The sequence below is a fragment of the Egretta garzetta genome, unplaced genomic scaffold (genome assembly GCF_000687185.1).
Source record: "Egretta garzetta isolate BGI_Z169 unplaced genomic scaffold, ASM68718v1 scaffold732, whole genome shotgun sequence".
Classification (NCBI taxonomy): Eukaryota; Metazoa; Chordata; class Aves; order Pelecaniformes; family Ardeidae; genus Egretta; species Egretta garzetta.
In genome coordinates, this window is record NW_009259029.1 from 767,442 (window position 1) to 794,523 (window position 27,082).

At 44.1% G+C, this 27,082-nt stretch overlaps 1 protein-coding gene across 5 annotated transcripts in view; it reads left to right on the forward strand.

Moving 5' to 3' along the window:
• HDAC4 (histone deacetylase 4) overlaps nt 1-26,777 on the forward strand; it is a 245,483-nt gene extending 218,706 nt beyond the window's left edge. For all 5 annotated transcript variants that reach the window (XM_035890270.1, XM_035890273.1, XM_035890272.1 and 2 more), the window contains exons 18-26: nt 298-353; nt 2,634-2,721; nt 4,013-4,132; nt 6,243-6,340; nt 14,776-14,894; nt 16,606-16,739; nt 23,980-24,064; nt 25,855-25,996; nt 26,475-26,777. In XM_035890270.1, the coding sequence (XP_035746163.1) occupies nt 298-353; nt 2,634-2,721; nt 4,013-4,132; nt 6,243-6,340; nt 14,776-14,894; nt 16,606-16,739; nt 23,980-24,064; nt 25,855-25,996; nt 26,475-26,514 (882 nt within the window). In that variant the 3' untranslated portion in view covers nt 26,515-26,777. The remainder of the gene's footprint in view (nt 1-297; nt 354-2,633; nt 2,722-4,012; nt 4,133-6,242; nt 6,341-14,775; nt 14,895-16,605; nt 16,740-23,979; nt 24,065-25,854; nt 25,997-26,474) is intronic.
• The last annotated feature ends 305 nt before the right edge of the window (nt 26,778-27,082 follow it).

Below are 27,082 nucleotides of genomic sequence, written 5' to 3' on the forward strand. Positions count from 1 at the left end.
TTCAGGTGGACCAGTTCGTTTGCTGTTTCAGTGACCTCATGCAGAATATTTTTTTTTCCCTGAATGGAAGGAAATGCTGTACCAACCCATTTCCATAAAATTCATGTGGACTTTTTCCCCCCACAGAAATGTGGGAGAGCATCGTCCACTGCTACAGTCTTGTGAGAAAACCATCAAGAACAACCGCATAGTTCCAAAGCAGAATTAACTCTTCTGCCTGCAACTTCTGCATCCGTCTTTGTGCAATAAACCTTCCTTTCTGTCTCACTTCTTCATTTTCTTATTCTTTGTGTGTAGAATGGATTTGCTGTTGTTCGGCCTCCAGGTCACCACGCAGAAGAGAGCACACCTATGTAAGTATGCATATGTGCTTTATCAGCTTGCTTCAGTGTTCATCTGTTATGTGATCAGCAGCTGGAAATTAGAAAGGTAGTTTGTTAGTTTAATATTGCAGAATTTCTTGCTTATTGATATGCAAGAGTATTATATTCAAAGGTCCCAGTAATTCTCTGGAAGAGGGCAAGATCCTGCTTAGTGGTTTTGGGTGGGTATTTTTTAGCAAGAATCAGCATTACAGTCATGCTTTGAAAAAGCACTGATGCTTTTCTTTACTTTACTCTTGTGAATTGTTTTAAATGAGATGTTGATGGCTTGTCCAGTGTGAGGAAAGTGAGGGTATGCAACAGATAGTAGTAATAGCAAACGTAACTGTGTCCTGGAGTCACAACACTTTGTTAGGAGAGTGTCAGAGTGGGAAGGCTTCGCAAAGCAAAAGCTGAAGTCGGGCATCTTGTGTGTGTTTAGTATAGCAGAGGGTTTGCCATCAGACTGTTTTCAAATCAGGGTCCTGTACATAAAGCATGTTGGCTTTGTGTATTTGGCTTAACATGTGCTGAAGTTTTGTGTCTTGGGTGCTTCAGCACTCTTTGGTGGGAGATAGAATCATAGAATTGTTTAGGTTGTGAAAGACCTTTAAGGTCATCAACCATTAACCTAATATTGCCAAGTCCACCACTAAGCCATGTCCCTAAGCACCACATCTACACATCTTTTAAATACTTCCAGGGATGGGGACTCAACCACTTCCCTGGGCAGCCCGTTCCAATGCTTGACAACACTTTTGGTGAAGAAATTTTTCCTTATACCCAATCTAATCCTCCCTGGTGCAGCTTGAGGCCATTTCCTCTTGTCCTATAGCTTGTTACTTGGGAGAAGAGACCAACACCCACCTCCCTGCAGCCTCCTTTCAGGCAGTTGTAGAAGGCGATGAGGTCTCCCCTCAGCCTCCTCTTCTCCAGGCTAAACAACCCCAGTTCCCTTAGCCACTCCTCATCAGACTTGTGCTCCAGACCCTTCAACAGCTTCGTTGCCCTTCTCTGGACACGTTCCAGTGCCTCAATGTCCTTGTTGTAGTGACGGCCCAAAACTGAACACAGTATTCGAGGTGTGGCCTCACCAGTGCCGAGTACAGGGGAAGGATGACTTCCCTGGTTCTGCTAGTCACACTATTCCTGATACAAACCAGGATGCCCTTGGCCCTCTTGGCCACCTGGGCACACTGCTGGCTCATATTCAGTCAGCTGTCGACCAACCCCCCCAAAGGTCCTCTTCCACCAGGCAGCTTTCCAGCCACTCATCCCCAAGCCTGTAGCGCTGCATGGGGTTGTTGTGACCCAGGTGCAGGACCCGGCACTTGGCCTTGTTGAACCTCATACAAATGACCTCAGCCCATCAATCCAGGCTGTTCAGGTCCCTCTGTAGAGCCTTCCCACCCTCACATAGATCAACGCTCCCGCCCAACTTGGTGTCATCTACAAACTAGCTGAGGGTGCCACTCAATCCGCTCATCCAGATCATTGATAAAGCAATTAAACAGAACTGGCCCCAACACTGAGCCCTGGGGAACACCATTTGTGACCGGCCTCCAACTGGCTTTAACTCCACTGATCACAACTCTTTGGGCCTGGCCATCCAGCCAGTTTTTAAGCCAGCAAAGAATATGCCTGTCCAGGCCATGGGCAGCCTCTTTCTCCAGGAGAAAGCTGTAGGAAACCGTGTCAAAGGCTTTACTAAAGTCCAGGTAAACAAAAATCCACAGCCTTTCCCTTGCCCACTAAGCAGGTCACCATGTCATAGAAGATCAGGCTAGTCAATGAGGTTGGTCAAGAGCAGATGAGTGCTTGCTGTTGAGTTCCCTTCAACCCAGCATTTTGAGGCCTCTCCGAGCATGTCCACTCCCTCCCAGCCGATGCATTCTAGTGCTCTGGCCCTGGGTTCTTTTCCTTCCTTTCCCCCTCACCATGTCCCCTCCTCATCGGCTCCTGTTCCCTTCCATCGCACATAGCACTGGAGGTCTCATGGGCAGTTGGCACCAAGCAGCATCTCATTACAGCGGGTATGGGCAAGTGTGAAATGTTCCCCATTACCAGAGAGATCATGAGACACCTGCTGCTGCATGGCTATTTTGTGTTTCCAGTTGAGCACATGTGCATCTTCCAGGGAGGAAAGGAGTGAAAACAGAAGAAATTTCTTCCTACTGTGTTTCATCTAGATGATAGATGCATGGGGACCAAGGAAACCTATAATTAACACCTCCCCTTTTCTTCTTTTCTCCCCCCTCTCATCATCTCCAGGGGTTTCTGCTATTTTAACTCAGTGGCAATCGCAGCCAAGCTGCTCCAGCAAAGACTGAACGTTAGCAAAATCCTTATAGTGGACTGGGTGAGTAAAATGCTGGTTCGTACCCTTCAGGAAAACAGTTGGAAATTTTCATGTTTTGTTTTGGTTTTTTTTTCTTGCAGGGGCAACCCTGGCTTTTTAAGTTGGTGTAAAAAATGTTGCCTGTGATCTGCAAGCCAAAATTTGTTTTTTAAAGTTGTTGGGGTTTTTATATTAAAGTGTTTTTAATAACAGAAACATTTCTTAAAGTGTCCATAGAACAAAATTTTAATTAAGAAGTAGTTGCTTCCTAAAACAAGCCCATAACACAATCTGAAGGATGGGTAACTGCAAACCATGCTAAGTTTTGGTTATTTTTTTCTGAAGGTTTTTTACCTTAAGTGTTAGGATCCATCCCAGTTTTCTTTTCAAGATGCAAGGACTGGGCTGTTTGGCATGGCTTGACCATCAATCTGGATGGTCTCAGCATCCTGCCTCTGGGCCAGTGCAGCCTCTGTGTGAGTGAGCAAGTAGTCAAAAGTGATTTCTAAGTTGGAACAAGACAGTGAAATACTCTGCAGACAGTGCAGCAGATTTGAGAAGGAGCTTGTTCAGGATTTTGCTATGGCAATGTATAGATTTAAAAATGTGCCTGATTGATTTTTATAGATTTAAAAATGTATTTATTTGGCTGTGACGGCATTTGAGTTGCTGGGTGTTGGCCAAGAGTTTTGATTAGATTGCCACAAGTCTCCCATGGGTTAGACCCACAAGTTTAAATGGATTTATTTATCTTTTTGACCTACTGGATGGAAATCCTTTTCCTGACTTCACCAACCATTTTTTGTGTCAGAAAGGGGCATTTTGAATACCCATCCTGCATTTCTGCACCAAGTAGCAATTCAGTAGGGGATCCAGGTAATGGGTTTGTGTTGTTTAACCTTGTTGGGTCCAAGACAACTTTGCTGGGCACTTGTATCAGTGGTCACCCTGCAGACCGATTAAAGACGCAAATTTGGGGTAACTAATATAGTCTCTCTGCCCCCCAAGATTGGGTATGAATCCAGTTCTCTCCATCCGAGTAAATTGATCCTGTCCTCAGTTTTTATATACGCTTGAGATTGTGTTTATGCCCATTTATCCCCTGTATTAAAACAAGGAGTGCAACCTGAAGCCAGCTGTGCAAAGCACGTTGCTCTCGTCTGTGATAAACTGCTTTAGCTAGATCAGAGAATTGCAGAAAATGAAGCCCAGCAGCAAAGAAAACCCCTCTGAATCCCAAGTTGATGGCTTTAATCTGTGTTTTTACTAAGATACTAACCTCGCTCATGTAATGCAATCTCTGTCCCCAAAGGATGTTCACCATGGGAACGGTACTCAGCAAGCTTTCTACAATGATCCTAATGTTCTTTATATTTCACTACACCGCTATGATGATGGGAACTTCTTTCCAGGCAGTGGTGCTCCGGACGAGGTAAGAGCATGGATTGGCGTAGCATCCATCTGTGTCTTGATAGGACTTGCTCAGGGCTGTGATTCAGGTGCCCCCCCAAAGTCTTGGAGAGCCTCTGCCAGGCAAGACTTGGAGAGAAGCTCCTGCCACCACTCCCATGCTCGTGCTTGATGGTACCCCTTTGAGAATGCACTGCCCAGGTTCATGTGTTTGATGCCTTCTTTTCTAAGTCCTAACAGGCATGGACATTGTGTCCTGCCCTGTGAGGTGGCAGGAAAGCGTGCGCCTTGGCTAATGAGCAGAAAATGAATCCAGCCCTTATGGAAGAACCTGTTCCAGAGGAGCCCTTTGCCAGCTGTCCCTGCACTCTGCGTACTTTTCAAGATTTTCCCCTTACAGGAATAAGTTGTTTCTTAGATGCAAGAGGAACAAGTTGTCCATGGCTGTGCCACCGGCACTTGGGTTTCCTGGCAGAGCCTTGCAGCCCATTGCACAGCCCCAACAGTGGGATTTAAGCATCAGTCACTGATGCTGCTGGTCCAAATCCACTGGTTCCTGGTGGTGGCCTCAGAGCCTTCTGCAGAAGGGGCAGGTCAACAGAGGTGGGAGCCCTTTCTCCCTAAACTCCAGATGGATACTACTACATCCATTGCATCCTTCCTTTCCCTCTAGGTTGGCAGGAAATACTGTCTTTCCAGAATGATTTATCAAAGGGAAATTGTATTAAATACTTAGTTTTGTGTACTCTGAGGCACTTCAGATTGCCTTTGAAAACGCTTAGAGTTCTTACCCTGTCAATTTTACATTTTCCTGTTTATTAAACATCGATGTTGCTATTTCAGTTTCTAAACAAACTTAAATATAATGTGATACTGCTTCATTGCCTTGCTACTGTTGTAGTGAATATCAGCAGCCCTTTGCATCAGGCTTAATTTCTGAATTTTTCCTTCAGGATATGCAAAGCTCGCAGACCTACTTTTCTGCTGACCTTTTAATAATCTAGGAATCTGTCTTACAAAATATCTAGTATTGTAAGTAAATACTAGGCTATACTATCCACTCCCTATTTACCATTTATGTTAATTTTTGGATGTGTCATTCCAGACCAAATGAAACAATTCAGTTAAAGCCACCATGGGTGGATGAACCCACTGTGGTTTTCTACCAGCAGTATTTGCACCAATACAAGGAAGAACGTGCAATGAAAGCCCTGCAGCTTTATCTAGCCTGAATTATCTGGCTGTGTATTGTATAGCACATTAATTTTCTTTTTTTTTTTTTTTTTTTCATATGCAGAGACCAAAAAAAACTCAGAAAACCCAAACTGTGTGTGTAGGAGCTCAGAGCCCTCTGCAGAGCTGCTGATGGCTGGTGGCAGCAGATACTGCCCGGCTCCCTGGCTTTCCCCAGGGACCTACAGCCCACACTCATGGCCACCGTGCTCAGGCAGCTACAAGGTCCCTGCTTGATGAAGGGACTGAACACAGGCTTTTGGGTTTCAGTATGGATGGGGAAAACATGGCCCTGCTTCTTGGCAAACAAATTACTAGAAACCCCTGTTTTATTATTCCGGTTTCCCCTTTCTCAGGTATTTGCAGTTAGTGCAGATGGGGACATTCGCAGTACATGCAAGGATGGGGATGTGCTTACATTTACCACCCATATGTCCCTCAAGCAGCGAAAATCTCTTCTCTGTGAATCATATTTTTCCCCAGCAGAGGGGGAGCTCGCTCTGATTAAAACTGTGGATTTTTTTCCCCCAGTTGCAACTATAATGAAATATAAAATATGCTTCTGAATAAAGCTGAAAACAAACTAAGGAAAGGTATTGCATGTAACACTCTCCTGCAAAAGAGGAAGAGGATCCAGTTGATGATGGGGTGTTTTTTGGGTGAGCAGCAGTCAAATACCACTGGTCCACAGCTCCCGTAAAGATCAGAGCATGGAGGAGCTTTACTTTCACTCTTGTTTTGGGGACCAGGTTGCTTTAGAGGGAAAAATAGATCTACTACCACCAAGCTATTTAATCAAAATCCATATTCAACTGGAAGAATATTAAGACAGCAGAGATGTGTTGCCAGAGTTTGCTGTCTCTGTACATCTAATTAAGAGTACCATCTCCCTTTTTCAGGTTGGCACAGGAGCAGGAGTTGGTTTCAATGTTAACATGGCCTTTACTGGTGGCCTTGATCCACCAATGGGAGACACAGAATACTTAACTGCTTTCAGGTAATATTGAAGTTTTCCTCTTGTAAACATATTTTTCACCTAAACTGGGTTTCTTTTTCCTCATGCAGTCCTCCTTAATCTTGAGTTTTCTCTTGCTAAGTTTAGAAACATCTAGTTGCAGTTACTTTTTGAGTACCATAATAAAAATGAAGCTGAATTAAGTAAATACAGTATTTCTGGCCATAAGAAGTGTGCTTGTGATGTTAGGGAATTGACATACTCACTGCTCAGCACTGATTGATGCATGAATGTAAAATGCCAACTGATGTGAACAAGCTCTTCTGGTTTTAGCTTAAAAATCTTTTTACCACTTTGGGGTGAGTATTTCTGTGGGTAAACCCACCTGGATGGGGAGGTGAACACAGAAAAACCTGATAATAAGTCATCATGAGTTGAAACATGGGAGTGCAGCTGCCCCAAGACTTGAGACATCATTGCTGCGCTGCAGACGATGGTACCCAACTGCTGGGCAAGTTGGCCATGCAGTCCCTCCCCTGCAAAAGCTGTGCTCATGGGTCGCACCACAGCTCACTCCCAAGTATACCTAGCAAGCGGACGTGGGCTTGTTTTGATAAGCTTTAGATTTTATTATTATTCACCCAAGATCTCAAATATGTCTGTTCCAACCAACTGGAAATTGAAACAACTGAACTGTTGGGTTTGTGTTTATCTTACTGGGTTCTGGTTTCTCCTCAGAAGCCGCATGTTGTGTGTTATGAATAAAAATACAACCATCTCTTAAATAAGTTACTCATCACTCACTGTCAGAGTGTGAATGAAGGTAAGCAAAGCTGTGGAGTTGAATTGATGTGTTGCTGGGATATGCTCTTTGATTAGCAGGAATAGTAAAGCCAGATATAAATGACTGTGCTGGGCTGTACAAGCATATTCAAGCATGCTCCAAAAAACTGGTATAATTTGAGTCTCCAAATAGAGCAGGGGATGAAGCCACTGGTAGATTCACTTGTTGATGTCCTGCTGGTCTTATTGTCCTGCTCACAGAAGCATACGATACCTAAGGATCACAGGGAGGTATCTGCAAAGAGTCATTTGATCTGATCCTTACTTTCCTCTTCATATCAGCAGCATCAGAAGCGATGCGTGAAGCAAAACACGTTGGCTGATCTACAGTCATGCACACCCAGGTTGTCTCTCTGAGCAGCATCACTATGGGAGCACTGCGAGAGTATGGGCTGAACATCACCTTGCTGCTCTGAGCAGCTAATGGGCAAAATAGCCCAACAGGGCAATTGTACATCACTGGTGTTTTGGGGACTTGCTGCAAGTGATGGATTTGCCTCCCAGAGCTGCAGAGAATGGGAAAAGGAAGGTATTAAAATTAACCATGGAAGCAACAGTATAACAAGATGAAATGAAGGCAGATCTCTGAGTAGAGGAGAACTTAGAAGTAATGCACTAGTGAAGAGGCCAGTGTGAGACCACACTTTCCTTTCTAATACTCTTTCCAGGAGAACAAATATGATTCTGTTACCTGCTGGATATATAAGCTTTATTTTTCTTAGAGACTGTCCTGTTCCACACCCTGCCTCTCCTGCGCTGTGGGTCCATCCTCTCCAACTGGCATCTTTTTTAACAATTAGGGGTTGAAGTGGTTTTCTGTCCTTAAACGAGGTTTAGCGCACTTCTGGCGACCACCCCACATAAATTCAGGGAGACACACACTTGCCAAAACATGGGATGTGAATTTCTGGCAAGAGGCAGATGGAATATCGCCTCCATGGAATAGCATTAAATCTGGGAGCATTATTTTCTGTTCTTCCCTGTGCACATATTTGAATTCCGTTATACTGGGCAAAAAGAGCTTTTACTCTTCAGCCTGCCATTAAAAAGCCTTCAAAGAATGTATACAATTTAAAATAACATCTAGTCAAATAACTGTCATTTGTCTCAATGTATTATTCCTGTTACAGGAAAGCAGCACTTTCCTCCAAAGTGGAAGTCTGTTTATCCCAGCAGTCCACAAGACTGAGCTCTTCATTATAAAGAGAACCTGTAGCTCGCGACGCAGTGACATATTTGCTATTAAATATTAATTGAGTTTCAAGGCTTCTGGAAAATTGCTCAGGCTGCACAGTAAGACCTTTGCCAGCCATTCCTTAATAGGCACTGGTGTCTTTTTGCTCAGGCTGCAGCTATTTGGGGAAGATATTTTGGAACTAGTCACAGCCCTTATTTTGCTGGGGTTTTGGGACGTTGTGACTCATCCTCCTAGGTAGCAACTCCCATAGTCTGCCCCATGTGCACACCTTCAGTCAATAAGTTAAATTGGAAGCTTTTTTTTAATCTTATGCCAAGTTTGGTCATGATAATACATTATCAAGTGACCTTTTTAAATCTTAACCAGCTTCTTTGAAAAACATTTTTTTCCTCCCCTGAATCTTTCTATTGATTTTAATGTAAAATAACGCTTTGAAGTTTGCAATTTATAGTCCCCCGAGAGTTAGAAAGTGAAGGGAATGGGTCATATATCCTTTTTTTTTTTTTTTTTTTTTCTTCTTTTCTTTCGTTAGCCCCTTGAGACAATGCATGCCTTCAAGGCAGCACCTTGTTATTCCACCCCATTGAATGCCACGTTGCATTTGCCGGGGATCAAACCTAAGATGAAGAAAAGATAAGAAAATTGGCCATAATGAACTCCAGAAGCTGCAGGCATTTTCACCATGAACTTGGAAACTCACAGTGGAGAACTGAGCTTTAATTCAAACCAGTCCAAATGCCAAACTGTGAGGCTTTGAAGTCTGTAGAGGAATCAGTGGAAATCCTTTGAGCTAGGCGAAGATACTGATATACTTTTTCTTCTTTTTTTTTTTTTTTTTTAAGCCTTAACTCTTCTCATGCTTGTCTGCTTTCAGGGAAGAAAGCCCTCTTTCTACGTGAAACAAGGAGAAGAAAAATAAGCAACTTGCTTTTCTTTTTTTTTTTTTTTTTTTTTTGTTCTATTTCAGGATGAGCTGGTATATAGATTTGATAAAAGCATGTACTCTAATGAAATAATAACTGAGATAATTGTCCCCATAAATTAGTCTTCTGCTGAGTGAATAAATAAATCCCAGTGAAACCTATCATCCTCACACTGAAAACCTGTTTCAGTGTTGCTTTACTCTTTCTGAAGAAAGGACGGTAACTTGCATCAATGATTTTTCTACTGAACATTTCTTCTACAAATATTGGCTTCCCTCTGCTTGCACTGCCACATTAGGTTGGACAGGATAGCCTGACCTCTTAATGTTTATTAATACCACCAAGCCGTTTCAAAAGTGAGAACAAGAGTTAAAAATGCGAAGCGGAGAGCAGCCTTGCCATGCACTTTGTCGCTTATTGTCTTCATAACCGAGGGCTGAAATCACCAGCTGCCCCGTCTCGAGGTTGGGGTGATATCATGATTGCTGTAAATTTTTTTTTTTTTTTTTTTTTTCTCTGGGGCAGGGGGAAGCAGGGTGGAGTCACTCCAGTCACTAATAAGATGTGCAGAAAGGATTTGGGGAGTTTGCTGCGAGCTTGGTGCTCCTCCACCCCATCGTAGCAGCGGCTCTGCCTGCCCGAGACAGCATGACATTATAATTTAGCTGACCATTCGCCGGGCAAAGGTCCCACGGCTGAACTCACTGCTGAAGTATGTGGGCAATACAGATTTCACAGATTAGGCAGAAATGTATTAAACTCTAATGCGAAAAATGCAGGGCATATAATTTTAAAAGTCCTTAACTCATCAAAATGTTATTGGTATTCATCGCTGTTATTCCGTAGTTATAGAAACAAATGGTTGTAAAATTCGGGGTTGGTTTTTTTATCGGAGTCTGTTGTTCCATAACTTGTTATACAAGCAGAAATCATGTTTCCTTCTATAAATCCTTACGAGGTTTTCAGAAGCAGAGTGTGCAAACCCAGCTAAGCGACCTGCAGAAAAAAATGTGAAGACTGCAGCTAGTTCCTTATTACACAAGAACAGCAATTACTTAGTGAAATTAAAGTGTATTATCCACAGGAGTTTTCCTCTGAATTTACTGCAAGAAAGTTTTCCTGATGATTCTAGCAGTTGTGTTGTCTCATACAAATTTTTTTCCCTACCCTGAGGTCTCCTCCACAATTATAATTCCATATACAGCTTGATTCCGTGTTAGTTTTATTTTTATTTAAAACACCTAAACCAGAAGCAAAAGCCAGGACTGTATTTGAAAGGTTCCTCCTCCTACCTTTCTTGGAAAGCGTTAAAAGAGTTCAGGAGCCAACTGGGGGGGATTTTGTTTTTTCCTTCCATCCATAAACCATTTCAGGAGCGAGTAATAGGGAGGGGGGAAGTTGATGATGTTTTGCCTGGAACGGTTGTTTCTGTATTTTAGATTTCATGCTCTCCTGATGCTGATTTCGTCCCCAAACTCCTAATCCCTTTTGACATAGTAAATGACCGTGGAGATGGCTGCTCGGAGAAACAAAGACTGGAGTCTTCAGGAGGCTGATTAGCCTTAAGAGCCAGCGGATAACGTTTTGCTATATATATATATATATATGGCCAACAGTGGGAAAAAGAGTCTCTGAAAAAAGTGCTCAGCCTTCTAAGTTTCACCGATTTGCTTGCTGCAATTGAGCATTTAAAAAAAATCCTCTGCCGGATTATTTAATCTGCCTGTCATTTATTAGGCATTTAATTGGTGAATTGGCTAGTAACAGACTAAAATTATTTAGTCTTCTGGAAAATAGATAAAATTGTAATTCTTTTTCTCCCCCAAATGCCTGCAGAACATGATCAGTAGTTTTTACTGTTTGCAGCCATCAGTATTGACTAATGCATAGCTATTCAGCTTAGCTGTAATCAGAGTCATATGAAGGGATTTACTTTATTTTAAGCAAGCAAAACAACCCTCTAAAATTTAGGAAATTTAAACTTAACCCTTGTATTTTAAAAAATTCTACATGGCTTGAATGAATATTCAGTGTTACAGACCTTTTCATTCCTTGGTGACTAATGCTACAGCCACATTAGACATTAGTTAAAAGACCCAGTTCCAGACAAAACTACTCACCTTCTTGGTAGTAATTTAAATTTCTGGCTTTTTTGGAGAATCATCACCAGGGCAAAGCCATAGGTTTGTTTGCAGTTTAATTGTTGCTTTCTCTTGGGGACTGTGGTGGATCTGAGCGAAGAGGCTGTTTTCATCCATGCAGAAGAAAAATTAAAACCCAAAAGACTGGCTTAGATGTGCCTGAAATGCTGTCCACAGATGAAATCTGAGAAACACATTGTTTGAAAGTGGTTTGTTTGCTTGTGTCTTAAATTTTCATGTAAGCCTCTTTTTTTTTTTTTTTTTTTTTTTTTTTTTTAACAATTAAAAAGGGAAAAATGAGGGAGGGAGTGCTGAGAGGCAGGAGGGCTTTGTCCCTCCTAGGTCAAGGTTTATAGCCAAAGATCTAGCTGCTTCTGTACAGGGCGAGCATCAAATAGAGTTGGGACTGCAGCTTTGGAGTACTGGTGTAATACTGGAATTAGGAGAAAGAAGAAAAAGCAGCCCGAGAGAGTTTGGGTAGGAGTCGTGGGCAAAGGAAAGGGTTCAAGCCTGGATTTGAGAACGCTTTTGAGTTTGGATGGGCTTGTGATGGCCAAGGTACCGAAAGCATCATTAGCTTATTTATTCTGACACCCTGGCGTTTTGCACTTCTCCTCTGGTTCTCCCTGAACACTCACAGCTCCTGGGCAGCCTCTGTCCAGGACAGGCATGCAGCATCCATCCCATGAGCGCAGGCTGTCCTCCTGGCTCCCCTTGGACAAAGGAGACAGGGGTCCTGCAACACAGGTTTCTTAAAACCATGAGGGACCTGATAAAAATTTACTGTGCATACAAAGCACCGCTAATAATTGCTCAGAAATGAAGATACTTGCTGGGGTGACCAGTTGCAGCTGTAAGGTCACCCCGTCCTGCACCGGAGAAAACTCTGGACATCCTCAAAACAGCTTCTTCTAACTATTGTCAAATACTGATTAATTTACTTTTAAACAGCAACTGCTGCTTCTTCTCTCCTAAAATTTAGATAGACAGGGTTCACAGTTAATTCTTGGTGCTGCCTGTGTGCTGGCTGTGCCACTAGAGGGTATCTTTGAACCGCTGTCACCGCGTGGGGACCTTCAGCCGAGCATCACCAGCACCATCATGCGCTGCTCACCGCTGTCCCTCTTCCTCGGGTGCGTTCCTGCTTGGGCATGAGCCAGATGAGCTGTCCCATGGCCAACAAAACATTACCAGTTCAGGGTTGTGTGGGTTGCTTAGTGCTGACAAACTGTGCACACAGCTTGGGGGTGCAGGTTTGGGCTTGCTCTGCAACCAGCATGGAGTGATCCCGCACATCAGTTGAGGTACTAGCAGGTCCCATGGTATCATAATTTGGCGGGGGGGGGGGGGGGGAGTTGGTTTTTTTTTTCCTTTGGTTAGAAATGAAAGAGCTCAGCAGTACTTCAAAGCTCAGGAAAAAAAAGAAAAACCTCTGCCACATGCACTTGCTTCAAAACTGCTGCTTTAGTCCTTTGTGAAGGAGGTGGTTTCTACTTAAAACGTCTGTGGGTTTTTCACTAAACAGATTTTTGTCGACTGTAAAGTCATCAGCAAAAACTGTGCTATTTTGTCTTCCTTATGTAATAATCTCCCCAAGGACAAAATGTATATGGCAATCATGTCATTTGACGAAAAAAATAAAATTCCTCTTTCAGATTTTGTAAGAATTAAAAGAAAATAAGATCTTTTTTTGCATAGGTTTTCATGTCTGTGTTCAGAGACTGGCAGGCAGGAAGATTGCAGGAGGCTGTTAGGTTACTGCAGCCATTAGTTGGCAAAAAATAAAAGCTAGAAGGCTTTCATGGGGACTGCATCATATCTGAGTGCCTTGACCAGACCTGCGATGTGCCCAGTGTCCCTGCCTGTAGGGGCTCTGCTCAGTGATGGCGATGGAAACTGCTTGATGGCTTTGACCAACACTGGAAGTCTCTCATTGTATGGTAGATGTTAATACTCCATTAAAACAGCAAAATGGCATGAGCTCAGATCGGTGTTGGAGCTAACACAAGTTGCCGACACTAGAAGGTGTCTTGTGGCTGTTTAACATCATTGTAGCAAGCGACTTGAATTTTTTGGGTGTCTTGATAGCACTTGAGCAATCTCAGCACTAAACAGCCCTTTCTGGGCTCTTACTGGTTTTTGGAGCATCACATAACAACTGTACTCAATAGAAGTGAAGTTCTCGTGTATGCAAACATATTTACAGGTTTGTGCTTTGGCATATGAATAACTTCAGTTCATGCTTTAGAAAGTTAACCTTGCCAGTAGCTGTTCCTAGGATGGGGAAACAGGGAAATACTGTCGTCTTCAGTACCAGCAAGGGATGGCATCAGTCAGGTTGCCATAGGGATACATCCAAGATTCAGTGGGCACATTTGTAATGGAAAAAGAACACAATTTGGAAAATATTACTCTATACAAAGGGCAACCCTCTGTGCACATCCTTGCTTTTCCACCATTCCCTGCAGTTTTCAGTGCCCAATCAAGAAATTCAAAACAACTTTCAAGACCTTGCACGTAGGTACGCTGGCGTGAACAGAAGGCGTGAGAAGGTGTTCATGTAAGAGCACTTGCAACGTGCTTTCTCAATCAGAAAAGATTGTGGGTGTCTGCATTGTGTTTATTAAGAGGCTCCATTGCGTTGACTTTTACAGTAATTTCAGTTTTGCCATGTTCGTGCTGGACCTGTTACACAAAGAATCACCTTACTTGCTCTCTGCTTAACTTTCTAGTTTTGCTTAGTTAGCATCTTGGTTTTAGTGAACAAAATGTCAGAGGACAAGGAACCAGAGTTCGGAGAGGTGTATTTGGGTGGGATATTTGCATATTAAAGCTTTTTGCCCCATGTGACATCCCCAGCCTGTCATTATGGCAAATGAGAAGTGCAGCAAGGAAAAATAAATAACTTCGCAGGTTCTGCAAAGGCTAAAGAAGATATTTAGAAGAAGAACAGGGAGACAAGTGCCACAAACAGAGGTTGCTGGCGGACAGGTTTTCCAGGTGGATTTGCAGCCTGTGCCAGATGCCCGTTATTTTCTCCTTATCCCCTCAGTCCTCTGTATGTAAAGCAAGATATGATCACAAATGGGAAACACAATGTATGGCAGCTTATTTCCCTGGGCAAAGCTTGAGCCTGTTGATGAAGGAATTAATAGACCTCACAAGAGATTGACTTTAAAACTGTACTGTGTGGTAGGGCAAGGTAATCTGCCATCCAGGCTCACACCTTGTAAGAAAATAGGAGATGGGCTTTGCTACCGTGGAATAATAGTACGAGGTTTTATAATGGGTTTGTTCAAGATGGTTTAAGTGTTCCTGCGTTTGTTCAAGAGCCGAAATGATGTGTCTGCCATTGTTAAATTTTTGTTGCAGAACGGTAGTAATGCCCATTGCCAATGAATTTGCCCCAGATGTTGTGCTGGTGTCATCTGGTTTCGATGCAGTGGAAGGCCATCCCACACCTCTTGGAGGATATAACCTATCAGCAAAATGTAAGTTGTGGATTTACAAGAGCAAAGACCCAAAACTGTGTAAATTTCTGCTGTCCTAGGGACTAAAGTACAGGTTTTACCATTTGGGGTCTATCTTCAGCTCTTTCATTTCAATGGCAAACTTTTCAGCCTTTTTCTTTGCACTTTTATGTGTTTTGTCATTGCACCGCATGTATTTTGGTCTGGCTGAAGCCTTTGTTTTCTTGAAGCATTGCATATTTCGATTTCAAGTGTAAATAAATTATGTAAGGAAGTTACCAATTCATTTGGTATCATTCTTTGATACCTCTGTGGAAGACAGCTGCTGAATTCGAGAATTATGCCTGTTTTAATGCAAAATTTTAGAAAGAGGTAATGCCAGATATAAACAGCATACCCTCCTCTGAATGCTAGTAGAAGTTCATTTCTTCTTCTAGCATATCTAAGTAAAAATTCAAGCTGAATATTTTTGTTCTCCACCTTTGAAGCAATTATACAGGCCCACAAGAACATCCCTTTTGCTTTGGATCTGTGATATTTTGCATTGCACAGGAGATGTGCTGATGTTTTCCCCCCGCTCCCTCCTTGGTTATGCTGGTTTTATGTGGCACTGTTTTATTCAAGTCAATCAAGAAGACAGTTTTTCTTGCAAAAGGATTTTATTATTATTTTTTAAGAGTTTGCTTCAGCCAGAAAACTTATTCTCTACAGTGAACTTCAGAACCTTTTAAGGTAGCTGAACCTATAAACTTTATATAAGAATAAAGTGAAATAGATTTACAACAGACAAGTTATTTAAGATATCCAGAAACACTTTGTAATGAGAAGGTCTTGTTTACCTTCTTGTTGAATTTCCCATGCTCTGCTACTTTCACAAAACAGTTATGGGCTCAGCCCTGAATCTTTTTATCTGGCTGTTAATTTGCCAATTTGCAAAGGCGCTCGCAGGGGTCACTGCAAAACAAAAAGCAGGGAGCGTGGATGGAGGGTTGAAATGCCCTGGATTTTCATTTGTTTGGAATTTTTTTTTTTTTTGGAGGGGGAAGGTTGCTTTGAGGACACGCTTTTTAAATCCTCGCAGCTTGGTTCTGTTTTGTTTAAAGGGTAGAAATATATTGTGTGTCATATGATCAAAGTCCCGGGTGCCCCAGGAATTTTTATAGCATATTATATACGGGAAGAAACGTCTGTTAAGAACTAGATGTCAAATATCTCTGGGGCACTGTGATGCTGCTATCGCAACTGAAAGCACTGTGGCAGCAATTTTACTGATTTCCCTTTCCTCGCCTCCCTCCCCCCATGCCTCCCCATGACTGCTCTGACTTTGAATCTCCCAAAGCAGGGCAAAAAGCCACCTCCTTCCACCTTTTTTCCTTCATTCCAAAGGAGATACACGCTGCTATATACAATTCGGGGCGCTGAGGGGTGGCAGGGAAGATGGCAGTGCCTCTCACCTGGGATAAACTCAAGCAAAGTGCTGGTGGGGGAGGTACGGATCCGTCCCGCAGTGCACACGGCTGAGCCAGTCTAGCAGGGAACCGTGGCTGGGATTCTGCAGCGAGCGTATTAAAATCCAACCTGGCTTATATTATGCGTTGAGTCCTTTCAGATCCCTTGTGGTTTTTTAATATGATGTAATTCCTTTCTATAATTCTTTGATCCTTTGCCAGGAGCCTGATTCCAGCCGCAACCTTTGCCCTTATCCTGCATTTCCTCTTTTCCTTCGTTACAGGCTTCGGGTACCTGACGAAGCAGCTGATGGGCCTGGCCGGGGGCCGCGTCGTCCTGGCCCTTGAAGGAGGCCACGACCTGACCGCCATTTGTGATGCCTCGGAAGCGTGTGTTTCTGCTCTGCTGGGAAATGAGGTACAGAGACAGGCAAAACCAGGGATTGCGACCTCCACCCCCTCGTCTTGTGGAGTTGTCCTGTCCTGGGGATGAATTTGGGCTTCTCATCCTCCAAAACAGTCATTGTCATTGCTTTGGGTCCTTTTGACACATGTTGATTTAAAGACTGCATGCTTTATTTGTTTAAAAACTATCTGTGTTTGGCAATCCATATTATAAGGGTTGAAATAGCTAAGAATTGAATTTGGGTTTATTCTTTATCCAGATAGTTTGCTTTGTGGTCTTTGAGAAACAACCAGTTAGTTTAATTTCTACCTGAAGTTGTTGACCAAGCCTCCCCTTCTCTTTGCAGATCCCCTCTCTAGTGCTGCCGCCTGTACCTGCTGCATTGAGCAGCTTGCTTGACATTTGGTTTTGGTTGTATATTTTCTACCTTCTGCAAATTGCTGTGACACAGAAGTTGGCTAGAAAGGCGAGGGTGTTTGATTGCAAGATAAGAGCAAGGCAGAGAAGTGCACCAAGGAAGTCTAGTTTTTGGTTTCTGGGGAGGCCAGGGTATTTTCCTACAGAGGCAGAGACTTTAGCTTTTCTGCCTTCCCTCTCCCCCTCTGCCCCACCCCACCCCCCCTTTTAGTGTCAGTGGGATTAAGGAAGAAATGGTTCAGACTCCCCGTGCCCATCCTCCTTGATGCAGCCTGGCTATTAGCATCCGCTGTAGCTGGCACCGAATGAGCAGCTCACGCCTACATTTCTTCCAATGTGGTTTATAGTTAAAAAGTTCAGAGTGGTGGCATTTGACATGTCTTTGGGGTCGGGGAGCTTAGGGCTGTGCACTGCAGGAATATGGCGGTAAGGAAAAACAGAAATCAATTATTGGCAACAAAATCCCAGACTGGGGCTCTTGTGCATCTGCTGTGTCTGTACCTTTGCATACATTTCTGTTCAAGAAGCATATTTCTCTATAATTTGTAGGCTTTTGAGTATGAGCAACTGGTTTGTTTGTGTCAAGCCTGCCTCCTTATGGTTCACTCCCCTTTTTTGGACACTTTTTCTCCACATGGAGGATGACCACAGTCCAAACAGTTGAGTCTTGGATGGGCACAGTAGACTGCAAAAGTGCCTTGCATCAATTTTCCAGCTCACTCAGAGAAGCAGCTCAGCCTGCAGCCCCGGGTACAGTCCCCGCTTGGTATCTGCTGTGGGTGTCCTAGTGTAGCACGGGCTCTGGAGCTATGGAGCTATTCAAAACCACCACTGAGGACTGATAGCACAAATTAAAACAACAGCATGGTGTGATTCCTTAGGCTACATAGAGCTAAAAATTTCAGCCTTGGGGAAAAGCAACCACACCGATTTGAAGTTGGGTGTGGCTGTGAAACCTTGGGCAGCATTAATGGCTTGTCTGGGTGTGTTTGAATTTTTTTAGGCTGGCTTAGAGATTGCCCTCTCTTGTGGAAATGAGCAAATGTTGAAAGGCTAGAGCAACAGGACAGGAGGAGGCCCCCGAGATGACCTCTGGTAGAGCAGACTTCTGAAGGCAGTGGTCTCTTCCACAAAGCAAGAGATCTGCCTGCCTGTCAGATGGTGAAGGAAGGAGAGTCCTCCTAAAGCTTTCACCTGCCGTGGAGAGCACAACCAGCGTCTCTCATCACCACCCTTTGCTGAAGAACCCCTTGGTGCAGGAGCTGAGGGAGGACGTGTGGTCAACATCTGAAGGTGCAGCACCACAGAGAGAAGAAGCCAAGCAGTATTTCAGCTCTGGGTCTGCCTCTGGTGGGAGCTGGGGAATGGTGGTGAGCCACCATGAGCAGATTCGCTCTGACTCACAGCTGCAGTTCAGTGACCATGAGCCTTTCTCAAGTCTGGGTAGTTGGAGTAGGGAGCTTGGATCTGCATGGAGTTGCATATGTTTGCTGACTCTTCCAGCCTTTTGTAGAAGTGCTCTGTCTTGCAGTATCCACACTCCACATGAAGGACGACAGTGCCTGAGGAAACCTCAGTAACCAGTCCAAGAGATAAAACAGCTGGGATTCATCAAAAGCATCTGCTTCAATCATCCAGCATCCCATCTCCAAGTGTCCAGAGAGCATCCGCTCCTTGTGCTTGGCCAGGCAGTTCAGTAAGGTGCTCAGCATGGGTAACTGATCCAGCATGCCAGCCTGTGCTCAGTCCTTGGGACAGCTGAAAACTCCGGAGCCAGCTGCTACATCAGCATGGAAGCAATAGAGTTTTTATTGCAGCACCCATGTCTTAAGCTGACAGCATGATGGCACTGTTGTCACCACAGACAATTGCGCTAGCGCCACCCACCTTTGGGTGCAGTCGGCTCTAGTGGCAGGATGCACTTTGAAGGGGAGACAGAGGAAATGACGCATGAAGGATGTCATTCCTCTTGCTTAACATGCTCCTACGATACAGGCGGGTGACCACAATGTGGTGTGAGGATCTGCGTGCAATAAATAAGCGCTTGATCCGAGCCACAAATGTGTTTGGAAGTGCAAGGCTTCGGGGAGATTTTAGCGCTCACGATAGCTTGGATGTTGTCAGCTGCCAGAGTGATTCATTTAGCAGAGTGAATATTGGTCCTTAAAGGTAAAAAGACATTTTTTTTTTTTAAATCATGGAATCAGGACAGTTATAAAGTGCTTTAAAATACTTAAAGATGGACCTGTTCTTACTTTTCCTAGGTGGGCTTTAAGGCTGCACAGATATCATGATAATGTTCTCCGACTTACCCGCACATCAAAAAGCAGGAAACACTAGTTTTATCAAGGTCTTTTATAAAAACCTTTTAATGCGAGGAAGTTGGAGGGAACTGCTGTTGCTTTGTCCCATGGCCCTTTGATGAAGTTTGATATACAGCGTGCTAGACAATTTTGCATGCATGCACATAGACAGCCAGCTGCGGCCGGCGACAGGCTGCAGGGAGGTTTGCTGGCTGAAGAGCGGGGCCAGAGTTACATGGGGAAATGGTAGGAAATGAGGGGAACAGTGCCAGTCCCCAAAGTGTCTGCGTTCACCGGCAGAGATCAAAACTCCTGCTTTGGAAAAAGCGTTATGCAAAGGCAAGAGCCAGCTTGTTCCCAACTGTCCAGGAAATTAAAACAGAGCTTTAGTTTTACTGCAGATTATTTTAATGTGAAATGAGTTAGTGCCGGACGAGGATGCTTGAAAATGGATGTACATTGCTTTAGCTAAAAATTTAGTTGTGCAAAACTAACACAACTTTTGAAAAATTGAAGGCAGGCATAATGCGGGGAAGACCTGATAATGATAATTTAGACCAGTAAGCCACTGTTCCTCTCCCATTACTTAAAGCAGCCCCTGACAGCAGTGTGCCAGCAGCACTGGAGGTCGAGGAGGTAGCAACCGTGCAGACCTGCTCAACTCCATCGTGGGTAATCACCAGCCTTTACCCTTCAAACCAACTTCTGCCCCATGGCAAATGCTGTTCATGAACTGTCTGCTCCCAGGGAGCGATGCTGCTATTTAAGCACGGGAGCATCAGTAGCGTACACTGCCCCAGGCTAGGACACGTGCCAGCACCGTGCCTGGAGCAGGGTGTGGAGCCCCTGTGCCACTGGAGCTGCAAACAGCAGGGAGAGAGATGGGAGATACGTGCTGGGATACATGGTTATGTGATCTTGGAGCTCAGCAGCACTCACAGCGCTGTCTGCCTGTTGCTGCTACAAATGCTTTGTCATTTTTCACACAGAAGTAGCGGAGGTGTGTCCGCTGTGTGACTCCAGACATCCCGAATAAACAAGAAGGTGATAATAAGTAGTTGCTTTAAAACCTTTGCCTAATGCCCAGAGGTATTTCCTTGCTTTTCCAGGAGAGCGGTGGGTGAGGCTGTTGTCCCTGAGCATTATTTCGGGAGGAGGAGCGTGCAATGGAAATGATTCACACATGTGGACGGGCTGCCTGATGTTGCGTGCTTTCTATCAATATCAACCAAGAGGCGTTAGAAAGCTCTTACTTAAAGATTTGTCCAGGAATTGCTTTTGCCTTCACTTAATGTCACACAGAACCTGGTTTGGGCCAAAATTATTTTTGGAGTGGAGATTTTATAAAAAAGTGCAATCCGTAATTATTAAATCTGGAACAGAGCAATTTCTAGTCCTCATGAAGTACCTATCAAATGGCTGCCATGTGGTCTCAAGAGCAGATCTCTTGGCTGGAGCTTCTCTTGGCTTTGAACAGAAGTTGCAGTTAAACCTTGCCATAGATTTTTTTTTTTTTTTTTAACTATTAAACTGTGGCTGCTTCTTTGCTGGGGAGTATTCCTGGATAGGAATGCCTTGACCAGCATTTTCAGACATAGTTAACACCTGGGGACATCTCTTGTTTTGGATACCCAACCTTGGAGGTCTATGACAAATTTATGTTCGAAGAAAGAAAAAAAAGATGGGCTTGGAAAGCATCAGATCTGCAGAAAGCTTTTCTTGCGTATCTAGTTGATTGTGAGATGTCTTGAGCTCACGTGAGTCTAATCAAAGCCATTAACCATGTACGTGAGCCAAGTAGAGCTGCTCTGCTGGGGCATCCTTACCTACCAAGCAGACATCCCTGCTGTGCCAGAGGAAACCAATATTCTCCCCAGTGTCATCTGTTGAAAGCAAATAACCCCATCTCCTTCCCCTGGAAGACCTTTTAATAATTTTGCATTATTTTTTCTTATTTTTTTTTTTTTTTAATAAATTGAAAGATCTCTGCTCCAGATCTGTCTCCTTTCCTGGGGAGGCATGCTGGTGCCGCAGAGGGAGGCAGCCCTAACTCCTGCCTGCTGTCAGAGGAGCCACACAAATGTATCTCAGGGTCTTCACTGGCTCTTCAGGAAAAAAAGAAACAATAAACTAACAATAACTGTGGGTTGATTTTGAGCCCAAGTTTCTTGCTGAGTGGGAATCAAATCAAGCATTGTAGCTACAACAATAAGATGTTTAATAACTTCATAAAGGGAAAAGGGGACAGTTTCAGCTTTTCAGAGGACAGTCGTCTCAAGGTGAGAGAAGTAACCCAATCAAAGAAGGTGTTCTACTCTTCCTTTTTTAAAGGAAAGCAAACAAAAACTAAAACAACCCTCCAGCAGTGCTGGCGGGTGCCTTCCTCTGGGGGAGCACACGTATGCTCTCGCTGCAGAACGGACTTTGCCAGGGTATGCGACCCCTGTGGTCTTGACGGAGGAGCGGGTTCAAGGCTCATTTTTACTGATGTTTTCTGCCACCAGAAGGGCCCCAGCTTGCTGCTCTGCAGCACCCACCTCCCAGACGAGCAGGGTAAAAAACACCACAAAGAAGGATGCGGTTTTCAGCATCCTGATCTAATTTCTCTTTTTCTGTGCTGACCAAAGGCTGCTGGGGCTAGGATGGATATGGGCAGAGCTTTCTATCAGGTGAGAGGAAACTATCTCCAAGAAAATAGGAGGAAACACCATCAAGCAAGGAGAGGACATTTCTCTTGCCCTCCCCCTCTTCTCATTCTCACTCCTTTCCCCTGCCCTGGCTGCCGGAGCGCTTTCATGCCTCTAAAAAGAAAAGGGAAAAGCATTGTCCTTTGTTGCAGAAGGGAGCTCTGGAGTTTTTGTCCGTCAGTCACCATAGGTGCATTTGTCCATGCTGATGCAAAGGTAAACTGCATCCCCTGGTAGTTTTGTAACCTCCCAACTGCAAAACGAAAGGGGCAACTCTGTCCTGGGTGGTAGGAGAGCTTGCATCTGAAAACAAGCAATATGTGTGTGCACCTAGTTTGGGCTTTAGTTTTCTATATAGCAAGTCTCAGGTTTGCAGAAGCTTTTTGCTCTTGAGTGCTGAGGAGCAGTTTTATTTCTTTATTTAAGACAGCTGTGCCAATCAAAGCATGGTCTCAGTGATCTGCGATACTGCTGATAGCCAGCACTGCTCAGTCGGCAGAGGTGTGTGCTCCCTGACTGGTACAGCTGGGATCTCCGGGACCTCTAATAGAGATGTAGGTCCAGTGGCAAAACCACCTCCTTGCTGGGACACCTTACTGCACACCCACAGGCTGGAGTAGTCCATCCTGGCGGTAACACAGGTTTGCTGGTGGGAACTGCATCCAAACCAGCACTTGGCCATTGCAGTCCTGCAAAACAACTCCATCAGCATCGTAGTGCTCATACGGGTTTCATATACAGGCTTTTAGAGGTAGATCCACACCACAAAGCTTTGCTCCAGTGTAACTGGAGATGAACTTCGAGGGGTAACTGGAGAAGGACTTAGAGGAGCTTCTTTAGAGTGGCATTTCCTAATTCATCTCTCTCTAGCAAAATGCAGATACTGTTACTGTGCCATGTTCCTTGTTAAGTAAATTGTTCTTAGTGCTTTGATATTTTATTGTTGTTAACAGTTGGTAAAAAAGGCAGCGCTGCCATCAGGAGAGTGGGATGTATGTTAGAGCAAACCAGAAATGGTCTACGTGCTGTTGGGAGGGTGGGATGTATGTTAGAGCAAACCAGAAATGGTCTACGTGCCACTGGCATTTACAGCATAAAAGCAACGAAGCCCAGAAAGATACCTGCTTGTTATGTGCATTTACAGTGAACGTTTTGGGGAGGCCTTCTGTGTCATCTTTCAACTTAAAAGCTCAATACCAGCAGCACGTTCTTATTGTCGCCTTTTTGTATAAAGAACAAATGAAAGAAACCACATCAAAAAGCCTAAATTTTAATACCCAATTATAAGCTTTACTGGTAACTTCAAGGAAATTTTTTTTTTTAAAAATAAACATACAGATCTAATGCTCTGCTCTGGCAAGACTAGGTGGTAGGAGGCATCGATAGTGACTGAAGTTATAGTCATGCTGAGTGGCTTTAAAACAGTGTTTTCCTGTTTCCCTGTACCAAAATTAGGCTATTTACTCTTCAGGTACATATTTTTTCAGTTAAGAGTTAATAAAAACATTGAATTAGGCATTTAGAAGAATCAAAAAGCTACCCCTTTTATTTCTTTAGAAGAAAACCAGAAGTGTGGCTGTTATCGTATTTTTAAGTCCCTTTTATTTGCACATTGTTTTAATAGTGAAAACTTTGCAAAAAGGTAGATCCAAGAAAGAGTTTTAAAAGATCCTTTGTAAAAGCAGCCAACATCATTTGCCTTACTTTTCTGGTCTGTGTAATAGGGCCTCTTCATCGGGGGAGTGGGGTGGAGGCTTGATACTGCAGAGCCACTTGCTAAATCACTCTTAACGCCTGGTCTCCAACATGAGATAACATTTCTTTGGTGGTGTTCTCTCTTTCCAGCTTGATCCTCTTCCAGAAAAGGTTTTCCAGCAGAGAGCAAATGCTAATGCGGTGCATTCAATGGAGAAAGTGATCGAGATACATAGTGAGTATAGCCCCATGCACCCCACTGGTTCTCCATCATCCTGGCAACTCCATGTTCCCTCGTCCTAGTTCATGGGTGGCCACTGCACAGCGAACTGGATTTGTGCAGCCACAAGCTTGTCTTAATGGATCAAGTGATACATGGGGAATGGTCCATTGGGGAAATGCTTTGGTGCTTGAGGAGGAATTAGCATTACAACCTTTAAAATCTCTGTAAAGGACAGGCTGTGCTGCACTTAGAGTGTGCCCTTATCTCTTCAAAAGCAATTCAGGTATCTCCAATTAATAGAAATCATGTTGCGTGTTGTGGCATACGTTAACCAAGGATAGATAGGGGTTAAAGTTAAACAGAGTATTGCATGCAGATGCTAATATTGTATGTTTATTTAGCTGGGGAGGTTAAAATCATTGTGCTTGAAGCTTTCCTGGGGACATTCTTGGGGGATGGAGTGAAAGAGCCTGAGTAACATGTGAATCCCACCACTAGGTCCTGACATCTTCCTGCTTCAAACATTTGTGGTCTAAAACTGGAGGGGGCTAGTCTCCATTTTATAGGGCAAAAATGGAGCTTAAAAGACACCAAAGCATTTTTTTTTCCCCCTGAAAAATGCTTGGTGGCTTTACAAATTTCTGAATTCCATTTCCAGAAGCTGCTCTGCACTCGCTCAGCACTGGTGTGTCACCTCAGCAGCACCTTGAGCCAGCCAGTGATTTTTTTATTTTTTTTTTTAAATGAGCACAGCAAATTAAAAGGGGCTTTGAATAAGACCGTCAGATATGCTGCCCAACACAGGAGAAGCAAAAATGTTTGAAAACAAGTCCCTCCTCCCCATCTGCTGGCCTCACTGTACAGGTTCTTGCTTTCAGCCTTTTTGCTGTGGTTTCTTGGGTACCAGCAAATTTGGTGTGTCCTGCCTAGGAGGCAAGAGAACATCTTTTGTTCTCTCACTCTGAAGCCTTCTCTGCGCTCTTTCCACTGAAAAAGGGTGGCAAACTGCCGACATACAAAATAAATACAACTTAGACTTCTTTAGTCTTGGGTGATTTGCCTACAAAAAGAATGTGGCAGTTAGCAACTGCATGTGGATGTCCAGTCCAAACCTGGACTGCATCCTTGCCTCTCACATATTTTTCCTTAGGTCTAAAAGTTTCTGAGGGTTTTGAAGTGAAAAAGGAAATGTCAGGGGTTTTTTTGAGCCCTAAGTGCCCCTTTCCATCAAGGCAGAAGGATACTGTACACCTCTGTGCAGCCTGGATCCTCACCTCCAGCACCCCCTGTACAATTGTCCTTTTAAAAATCCAGTTTCTGCCTCCCACCTTTCTTCCCTAGCCAAGGGAGAAGAGCATCTTTCATTGCCAGACAGTGATTCAGCTCTGGTTTGACATCCGAGGTGTCCTTAAGGGATGTGCAGTTGCATGTTTATTGCTTTCAATACCTTTTGGATTTAAAACCTAGCTCTTCAAGGTACAGCAGCACTGCAGCTCCATTTATTAATACCATAGCATGGCATATAGCTCACAGGAGTGGGTCTTTCTGGCCCCACCTTGCACGCCAGGGCTCCTTTGGCATGTGTTTCCAGTAACCCACTTCCACCTGTGGCTTCCTCCACAGCCCTGGGACCTCAAGATGGTCCCTGAAGTGGGAGGGAGTGTGGATCAAGGTTGCATGTTGCATAGGCATGATGAGCCTTCCCCAGGCAGGTCTCAGCCATCTGTTGAGCTTGGGAAAGCGGGAGTGTGGTGCTGGACCCATTATGGTGCAGGTGCCCTAACTGCCTCTTCTCTCCCTAGGCAAGTATTGGCATTCACTCCAGCGTTATGCCTCCACAGTGGGGTACTCCCTGGTTGAGGCCCAGAAGTGCGAGAACGAGGAGGCAGAGACAGTAACAGCCATGGCATCTCTGTCAGTAGGCGTGAAGCCAGCTGAGAAGAGGTGAGTTGCTTTCCTTCCCATTTATCATCACATCTCAGTGTCTGCCCAGGCAGGAAGAGCTGTGGTGAGCAGCCTTCTGGGTTAATCCTCTCCTTTTAACCATTGCACGCACAGTTCCCGCACCTCCTGTCCTCCATGGGTTCTCTAATGCCCTCTTGGGCTGCAGGAGTACAGCCATGAACACCATGCATGACCTTAGTATGGTGCACTCTATGTCTCACCCCTCTGCTCCAACTGGAGCCGAACATGGTTTTAGACCACAAGAGGAAATTGATTTTGCTGCAAAAAATGGTAGCATTGCACAAGTGAAAACCTTTTTGGTGACAAGTTTTAATTCCAGGTGAGCCAGCTGAGCACAACAGCCTGGGTGGGAAGGTGACGGGAATGTAAGGTGTGAGACTTGTGAGCACCACAAATTTTCCAACTCTGTCATGCTCAACTGTCTTTTCTCTCTTCCCCCACTTCCCATCCTGCTCAGACCCGATGATGAACCCATGGAAGAGGAACCTCCCCTGTAGCATTCATCTTTGAGCTGGAGTTCTACTGTCTGTTCGTCTTCGTCTTGAAGCTCTGCCAAGAAGCTTTCTCTTGTTACTCCTGTGTCCTGTCATGGTTTTTTCCAGAATACGGAAGGACAACCAGGTGTAAAACAAAGCAACCGAAAAAAATCTTTCCATATCTATATGCGTCTACAGTATATATTTGCCGAAAAAGGAAAATGCCAGTGAAGAGCAGTAAAGGACTGACAACGCTGGGCACTCTTCCTCTGGTCCTCACTGGGAATGGAAAGGGGAATGATGCCCGTGAAGTCTTTGGCAGAGTTGCCAAAAAAAAAAAAAGAAAAAAAAAAAAAAAAAAAAATCAAAGATTCAACAACACATACGAAGATAAAACAAACAAACCTTAACGTAAAACTGGTGCTTACAATTTGATTACCCACAATTCAGCAATCTCCGCTTGAACCACTCGACCCATCTTGTAGTTTCATTTCTTGGATTTTTTAAATGGCTCTTGCCTGCCTGTGAGTCAACGACATTCTTGTCGAAACCAGGATAATAGGAGATGGTGTATTTTTAATGGGGAGGG